This window comes from Camelus dromedarius, chromosome 18 (genome assembly GCF_036321535.1).
Source record: "Camelus dromedarius isolate mCamDro1 chromosome 18, mCamDro1.pat, whole genome shotgun sequence".
Lineage (NCBI taxonomy): Eukaryota > Metazoa > Chordata > Mammalia > Artiodactyla > Camelidae > Camelus > Camelus dromedarius.
Window position 1 is genome coordinate 23,889,952 of NC_087453.1, and position 8,930 is coordinate 23,898,881.

The 8,930-nt window shown below is 44.7% G+C and overlaps 1 protein-coding gene across 2 annotated transcripts; it reads right to left on the reverse strand.

Moving 5' to 3' along the window:
- Window positions 1-524: 524 nt before the first annotated feature.
- SNRPB (small nuclear ribonucleoprotein polypeptides B and B1) lies at window positions 525-8,688 on the reverse strand. Of its 2 annotated transcripts, none has more exons than XM_031434077.2 (7): window positions 8,562-8,688; window positions 6,282-6,433; window positions 4,434-4,545; window positions 2,865-3,017; window positions 2,010-2,148; window positions 1,564-1,689; window positions 525-679 (listed from the first exon to the last, which is right to left on the reverse strand). In XM_031434077.2, exons 1-7 carry the CDS (start codon window positions 8,562-8,564, stop codon window positions 642-644), a joined length of 723 nt encoding a protein of 240 aa, XP_031289937.1. In that variant the 5' UTR covers window positions 8,565-8,688; the 3' UTR covers window positions 525-641. The 2 variants fall into 2 exon arrangements, with proteins under 2 accessions (XP_031289937.1, XP_031289938.1); XM_031434078.2 differs by having other exon boundaries at window positions 525-825.
- Window positions 8,689-8,930: the final 242 nt, after the last annotated feature.

The following is an 8,930-nucleotide window of genomic DNA, read 5'->3' on the forward strand; positions in this document are numbered from 1 at the left end:
TACTAGAGTACTGCTCAGTGACCATCTCATCAACTAATCAGACTTTGGGTGGAAGAAATTATGGATGTCCCACAATCCAAAAACTGGATTATATTGTATGTATGCATGTCACCCTGGGAGAAAGTTATACAAAAACTGTTCCTCTTCCAATAGGATTAATTTTCATTTTTAGTATTTGCTTCATTCTTTATTGTAGAAAAATATAATCCAAAGTACTGCTCAAGAAATTATTTAGGTAAGTGCCTTCCAAAGAGAATATACCAATTCACAATTCTCATCAGCAGGGTATGAATGTTTATTTCAACAAAATGATCTTGGCCAGTTTGACAAGTAAAAATGTCTCCCTGTAGTTCAATTTTGTAATTGTCTTGGCATGAGGCTGTACATCTCTGCAAATAATTAGTATTTTACAAGGGAAGCAACTAATATTAGGGATGATTTTTCCAAAGCAACCCTTCTTGACTCTTATTAAGTACCCAATATGTCAAAGATTTTTCCTAAAATAAACAGACATACCAGGTGAATTTATATTATTATCTTAAGAATTTATTATAAACTAGTTTCACAGGCCACAAGGAAGTAAAGGACTATGTACAGCCTTACGGGAAACAGGCAGGGAGCAGAGGAGGGCCAAGATGAGTCTAGGGCCTTGGTGGGTGCATTCCCGGGGGAGGGGGCCCTGTAAGGGAAACCAGACAATCCGGTGAGACTCCGCGAACAACAGCATAACAAACAAACAGGTCTGTGGTAACGCAGCCCTGGGGAATTGGGCCCACGCCTCTGTGGAGCTACTTCCATAACTCTGTGGCCAAGGTCAAAGAAGGCCTGAAGTAAGAGTAAGAAGTTTAGTCAGTGCCTGATCTGCAACTCAAATTGCCACCCTACCCCAGCCCCCTACACCCTGCAGTTACCAAGTGATCAGAGGGATGTACATAGCAAATGTGCTAAATGGGGACTTCTCTGAGGCCAACTAGGTTCCTATGGCTATAAAACCCATAAATGGAAAACCCAAACTAGAAATATAGGGGTCAGCAAGCTTGGGTTAACTTAAAGACTACCATGGCTTGCTGGAAAGAACACTGGTATGGGAGTCACGACACTGAGCTCTCTCTGGGCCTGTTTCCTTATCTATAAAATGAGAGGGCTGATATACATCAGCATTTCTCAAACTAGAGTTAAACAGATACATAGTAAATAGCGCAGAGCAAAGCCCACAGCCCCCTCCTTAAAATTACCAGACACTCCCAAACCAAAAGGCCTAAGACAATTCCAAAACCTTAGTCAGTTATGCAATAGAATGCATTATTTCAGTGCCCTGAGAATACTGCCTTGGACATTGAGAAGCACCCTGTGTTGAGGGCTGCTCTCACTGTTCTAAGAGGGAGGTGAGGTCAGTTTAAGAAATGTTTGTTCCCTCTTTCCCTTCTGGACAAAGATGTCCTTTAAAAGTTCACTTTCCTAGGCTTAAGGCCTGAAAGTATGGTCAAAATCCAATCTCCCTACATTTCCCATCCCAACATGGCTCTAGGGAAAGAAGTCAACACTCCTGCTGCAGGCACTTACCTCGCATCCCTGGGGGAGGGGGCCGCATCCCCGGTGGGGGCATGCCCATTGGAGTTCCTCGTCCAGGGGGGATCCCCATTGGGGGACCCATGGGAGGCCTCATACCAGGAGGTGGGCCCATCATGCCTGCAAGAGAAAAGCCCCAAGAATATAGATCAAGTGTCTGTCTTGACAAGGTAGCAGGAAATATACAAAACTGTCCACCAGGTTCTGAGACAGATGGACCATTCCACTCTCCCAGTCCCTCCTAACAAACTCAGACTTGAGCCAAAGAAGTGAGGCTCTTGTCCAGCTAGTTCCACAGTCAGTTAGCCAGGCTGGATTTCAGAGTAATCCTGCTTAATTACACAAACTCGTCATCAGTTTCAGGCAAGGTTATGTCTCATCATGAATCCAGCTAAGGCATCTTTTATCAACTAGCAACAGTCTCCTGATGGGCTCCTCACCTGGAGGGGGTGCCCCACGGCCCATAGGTGGGGGAGGACCCGCACGGCCAGGTGGGTACTGGGTTGGGGCCCCTGCAATACTGGCTGTAGCAGCCGCAGCAGCTGCTGCGACAGTGCCTCTTCCTTGTGGGGTCATCACCTGAGAGGACACAGGAAAGATGTTAGGCAAAACAGTACAGTATGATGCTGTGTTCGACTTTCCTCCCCAACTCGGTAAAAGAAATAGCAGATGTCAAATCCCCTATGGTACAACTCATGGCATGAGACTTCCTATCTAAAACTATCTGCCAGAGAAGATCAAGCTTGAATGCTCAATTCCCATCTTCTAGGCCTAAGTTAAGGATGCCCAATCCAAATCAGAGAAGGCAAACAGGACTGGTAATAAAAGGTTGTAAGAGAGAACAGCTGACCCTTGGACATGAGTTTAAACAATCGGGGTCCACTTATATGCAGATTTTCTCAATAAATACATACTACAGTATACAATCTTGGTTGAATCCACAGATACGAAGACCAACCGTAAAGTTATATGCAGATTTTGACGGCAGAGTCGGCATCCTTAACCTCTGCACTGTTCAAGGGTCAAATGAATGCTTCAAATTGTTGTCACGGGAACACTTTGCTCAAATACAGTTGGCCAAAATACTTTGTTATGCATCTCTTCAATAACATCAACATAATATATAAAAGCATGTTTTCCTTTTTGCTTAACTCTGGGACCACACATGAAGCAGCACAGTGAAACACTGATTGCCTGACAAAGATCAGCTGGTCATTCTGGACTCCTCCCAAACTTTTGACCCTCAATCTTTTATTTTAATCACCAGAAGCTGGTACCCTTCCCCAACTCCTCACCTGCTGGGACGGCCCACCAACCCCACGGACTGGCCCAGCAAGTCCTGCAGGAGCCTGAGGCATGGGAACACCAGCCGGAATTCCTCTGCCAGCAGCCCTGCCAATGCCTGGGCCCCCAGCAGCTCCAGCAAGTGGCACTCGGGCAATACCAGTCTGAAAAATAAAGATACATGCTAAAATGCTTATGACCTAGAGAATCAGAAGTACATTTTGAGCCAAGAGAATCCCTCAGATTTATAGGGCATCGTAACAGCTTATAAACACTACCTACCCCTTATGTGTTAACACCATTCCTCCTCCACTCAAGATTGCATGCCTAACAGGCTAGAAGAATTTAAGAGGAAATCAAGAGAAACATGCCACAATTCAACCTATATGCACGCCTGTGAAAATTAAACAAAGAGCCAGGGCTCCATTCAGAAGGGTGTGTATGGTAGACAAAAGCACCTGACCTGGCATGTGGTTCAGTCCTCTCTGATTCTCACCCGGTGGGTGACAGTGGGCAAGGACACCCACAATTCTGGGACTGTTTCCTCATCTGCAAATGACGCTGTTATGATAAAACTAGAAGGTTTACAATGGGCTACATTAGAGTAGCAAATTCTACTGGAATCAGACACCAAGAGTTATGAATAGGTACATATGCTGTGAGCCAAAAATATGGTAACATCCCTTGCAGATATTTACATTTGGGAAAAACTTCAACGTGAGCGTCCAAAAAGAAATAGCTAAGATAAAATACTCTATACTCACTTGAGAAAGGATCTTTAAGTCATTTATATAACTTTTTAAAAGTATACAGCAACTGGAAAAACTTTACAATGTTAAGTGAAAAAGCAGAACGACATATTACATACATATTACACATTAAGTAAAAAAAACCCAACACATATGTGGACAAAAATAAAAACAAGAGGATTATTCCTTTAATAATGTCTTCAAATGAAAAAGGGAAAACAAACTTGGTTCGATTCTCTAAAGCCTCTACTATTTCTAAATGTAGGCTGACGTTAATGAACTAAGATTGCCTGGAATCAGATGCCAGTTTTACCACTTACTTGTTGTGACATCTTGGGCACGTTACTAAACATCAGTTTGTATTATCTATAAAGTGGGAATGGTTCATCTCAAAAGATTGTTACACGGATTAAATAACATACTGAAGAGCAGATGCTCAATAAATGTTAACTATTATTCCATAACTATACTATATATATTCTGTTTGGAGTTACAACTTTTTAAGGTCCAACTAGACTGTCATCACATTTAACAAATGACCCAGATGGCCTTAGGTGCCTCTTCTAATGACTCACTATGTATATTAACAACTAAGGAAGAAGGGAGGGCTTTAAAGTTAGAAATCCTCAAATTCTAGTTCCTCATCTCTACTTCTTACTTGCAAGGTAGACTTTTTAAGATTTGTTTTTTTCAATCTGTAAAAGGGGAACAAAAACCAGAGGATGCCTGTGAGTACAGCGATGAGAGAGCCCCGCACAGAGCCTGGCTCAGGATGGGGCCGCCTTTGCACAAGGCTCCCTGGCCCTGTGCTGGCTCTCTGCTCTGACTTACATCTTTGGGAGGCGGTCCCTCTACTGTCATCGAGACCAGGTTCTCCCCTCGAAGTAGCACCAGACCAAGGACTCGCTTTTCTTCTCTTTCTGCTTGTTTTGAGTTCTTTGGTCTAAAGACAGGTTTAGGAGAAGAAACAAAAAAGCAAGCATCAGAAAAGGGGTGAAGTCATGCTCACCTACCTAAAGGCCCTCCAAGATTTGTTTTATACTCTATCTACCGACAAATGGTACACAGACCTTCCCTAGGACAGCTCCTCTGAAGAGTCTTCATAGGCTGACTTATCACCCCTTAGGTGGCTGTCTCCCAGGCCAAGAGGATATACAGACCAAGAGGCAGGTCAGTTGTCAAGAAAGCCTAGCCCTGGCTCACTCAACGTACCCTGTCTCTCCCTCCAGCTTAAGGCCTCGCCAGTGTCAGGTGGCAGCCTAAATAATTCTTCAAGTCAACTGAATCCCACTCACTCAGTTACATGTAGTATCCTTCTAACACCAATTTAACCCCACAGACCTGTAACTCCATTGCTCACTTCATATTAAAAATAGAAACCATAAAGGAAAAAGTTAAAGAGTTAACTATGTAGAAAGTACACCTCTGTCCTCAAAGAAAAACAGAAATCTCCCAACAGCAACAACCAGAAAAGGATGAGCAAAATATAAATGAATGTAAACTGGGAAAAATAATGGCAACAAGATAGGGAAAGGATTGCCAAAGGAAATATCCTAAAAATAAAGGAAACACAAAATACCCTGATTTTTCAAAGTAACTTAAAAGTTTCATTTTAATGATATTTTATATTAATAGTGGTTTTCTGTGGATGGACTTTTCTTTTTTCAGCTTATCTATATTTTCTTATTTTTTTAATAAAAGCATGTATTTCCCTTTCACAATGGGAAAAAAAGCCTGGGTATTTTAATTTTTTTCTCACATACTTTTACATACTTTAAAAAGATATTTTCCAATAGGCACTTTTTTATTATTAGAATAAAGTTAGTTTCACTTAACAAGACAGAAAGAAGAGAATCATTTGAAATAGTTCTACACTGATCTACTGGCTGACTGTGCCCCTGACACTCAGCCATCCCGACCACATGTTCTGTCCTGTACTACTTGACCTCATGCCAAAGAAAACAACAGTCCCAGAGGGAATCAAAGGGAATTCACAGCCACTGGCAACATAATATGGAAGCTGCATATGGCAAAAGAAAGCTGGATGGCAGCCACATAACCTCTTTGGGCCTCAAGATGCCCTGAATGTAAAATAGGATGAAAAGCCAGACCACATCTTTTAATAGGCTAGAAGCTTAAGATCTGAGTCCTAAGGCAAGGGAGTCACCTACTGACAAACGGCATCGTAGGAAAGTAGAAAAGTATCTCCAATTGTTTCTCTAAATGCCAACAAAAATCACTGGCCCCAAACCCACAAGGGGAGCTGAGCACTTACCCTGAAGAGGGTCAGAGGCTTCTTAAAGCAGTTTCAGACCAGGCTGCATTGGGAGAGCCCTTTAGGCTACAGCTTTACAAATAGGCAATGAGGCCAGAAAATCAAGCTCTCCCCCCTCACACACCTGTGGGGAGAACATGAGAGCCCTTTACCCCAGTACGCAGGGGCATGCAAAGTCAGAGAAACAAAAAGCCTAGCCCTCCTTACAACTTGTACTCTGCTAAAAGTAGAGAGCAAGGCTAAGGAAGGAGAATTCTTAGTGTCCAACGTCCCCATTTAAATCTGCCCTCTAAAACAGGAGAGCAAGCCGAGAGGAACCAGCTTCATCACCACTTGTCACTTGACCCACCCACCCAATCCACTCCCCACCCTCCCAATCCCTCCCCCCACAGCCCACTCCTCACTTGATCTTCCTGAACTCATCACAGTCACAGAGGATCAAATTCATATGCTTGTCAAAAGCTTTAAAGGTGCCAATGAAGATGCGGCCATCTTGCAGGATGCACCTCATCCTGTAGTCGATGTGCTGCAGCATCTTGCTGCTCTTGCCCACAGTCTGCAAGGAGAAATTAGCAAGAATGAGACTCAGTTCTTTTGGACCCACAAACCCTTGATCTTTCCTTGAAACTTCTGCAGTGGCCTTCTTTTCCATGTCTGTCTTTCTCAACAGACTCTCAGCTCTGTCTTCCAGCTACAGCCCTTCCCTGGGAATTCTCCCATGTCACCCTGTTTTCAGCCCTGACCTATTATTCCCCCTTCCCTTAAAATCACCTTTCTCACATTACAATTGCCTTTATCTATGTTGTGAGAGGTAAGATGTCTCCAAACTAATGAAACCCACCCATACCAGAGATTAGCCATCTGCCATCCTGTACATTACTGGTGTGATTCCAGGGCTATGGAACACCAACATCCCATTAAAAAAAAATGAATAAAAGAGCTAGAACGGGACTGGCAGTAAGAATCCAATCAACAGAGAGCTTTTTATAAGAAAAGAGCTGATCAGTTTGGAAGTGAGAATGGAATCCCCAAATCAAGAATTAGTATTAAAAAAAAAGTTTTCTGTTGGGGTCTCCATGACCGCCTTTAAGAGAGGAAAACCTCTGGTGACCAGAGTGCTAATCAGTTTGAACACATAATGAGAATATATAACTTGCTGTACTTCTTAATTAACCCAACAACATTTTCTGCTTTATAGCCTGGCTTCCAGTGTAGTTTTGCTAACTCATCCAAGTGTCTTCTAGGTACTAGACACTGTGCTTTCTATTCATCTTGTGAGCTGGGACAGAAACAGGTTTTCTGAACCTACATATATGTCTTGATCAGAATGTTGACTCCACCCTGGAGACCCAGATTATATGGTTTAGTCTTGTTTAAATGACCATTTTAACCAAACTGTAATCACAGCTTCTAACCACAGAGGTCTGAACCTTTATGGCAACATTTATTGGTCCATATGCCTCGTATAGCTGGCTCTTAATGGGTGCTCACTGGCCAGCACTGCCATAAGCACTATTCATCTCACTTCACCCTTAAAATCAGCTTTTACAGATGAGACCACTGAGGATGTAAGAGGTTAAACTGTGTCGGAAGTTAGTCAATTGGAATCCAGTGCCAACTCTTCTAATCAATTCTCCAAACAATATCCTACTGTTTCCTCGTTTCCAGTTCACCCAATACATAACAGATACAGAACAGTTACCTTTCTAAACACAACTAAGTTCATGCATTTTGGGGGTTAAAATCCTTCAATGGCATTCTTCATCACCAACAAGATAAATACATGTAAAGCCTTTAATAAGCGGACTCCTGCCAATTCCTCCCACCTAATCTTCCACCTCTTGCCTCCCTTTTCCCCTGCGGGAATTTCAGTATAGCGCTACCCTTCACAATTTGCTCTTTGCAGTCCTTCGGATCTATAATATTCCCTCCCATTTTCGCTGAGAAAAAGGCTGACAATCTTTTAGGACTCTGCCGGGAATCATCTACTCCAGAAAGCATTCTTACCCCGCCCCTCGCCGTTACTTTTACTTAATGCTCAATTACCACTCCGAATTATATTACCCGTGTCCCCAAATAGTGAACTCGGTGAAGAAAGAAAACACTGCATTATCTAGCCCCAACGCCTGAAAAGTCAGACATACTCAACACACACACATGCTTAACAGATGAGTCGAACTTTTCCTTCAAATACTCCTTGACCCTCCCGTTCCCTCCTTCCCATCTACTAGACCCATGACTGTAGTTTCGGTCATAAGCCCTTCCATTTCCGCAACTCCTTCTCAGACCCTCACCCGCCTTCCCAAGTCTGAGCCTCTCACCGGACCTTCCCCAGCCTTCCTGTGGCTCCGCCTGCTCCGAAACCCCAGACACACATTTACGCTGCAAAAGTTTACTCAGCTCCTACGGGATCCCGAGCACTGTGCCTACGGCGGCGTGGGGAGCCGCAGTTCTATCCTCGCCCCCACCGAGCTACCCCGGCCTGCGTCCCGCAGTTCCAAGCTTCCCCTCCCCCACCCCTCCGAGCAACCAAAGTCTGGATCTTTTCTGCCGGGACAGAGGGGCCACGGCTGGGGCCTTCACCGCCCTGAGAGGCCAACCCACGGCGTACTCCCCCATCAGTCGCGGTCCCCACCCCAGAACAGATTCTAGAGCTCCCGCGCCCCAAGTCTGCGCCTCCTTACCATGGTGGCGGTTTTGATGGCTCAGATTCCCGCCGGATTCGCCTCCGCGGAGGCCTAAACGCCCTCCACTACCCAGCTTCCCGCCGCCGCTACCGGAAATTAGGCCGCGGGCAAAGAGGGGCCGGGTAGAAAGCTGCTTCCGGTCCCGGCGCCCGGCCCTAGAGTTCCGGCCAAGGCGCGGAGCTGAGCGCTTCGAGCGGGGCGGGGCTTGGGACGGCGCTACGGTTAAACAGAACTCCGAGAGGCTTAGGATCCTTTGTTGGACATCTTCCTAGTTTCTGCCGGAACATGAGCTTCTCCTCTTCACCCTCATATCCCCCACACCCCACACGCCCCAGCCCCTTAACTCTCGGTTCTTATCTCCCACCG

Coding starts and splice junctions, on each gene's coding strand:
- SNRPB (XM_031434077.2), bottom strand. Junction 3,018..4,433: donor AGGGACCGCCTCCCAAAGAT/GTAAGTCAGAGC, acceptor TTTATTTTTCAG/ACTGGTATTGCCCGAGTGCC. Junction 680..1,563: donor CCCTCCCCCAGGGATGCGAG/GTAAGTGCCTGC, acceptor TTTCCCTTACAG/GGCCCCCTCCCCCGGGAATG.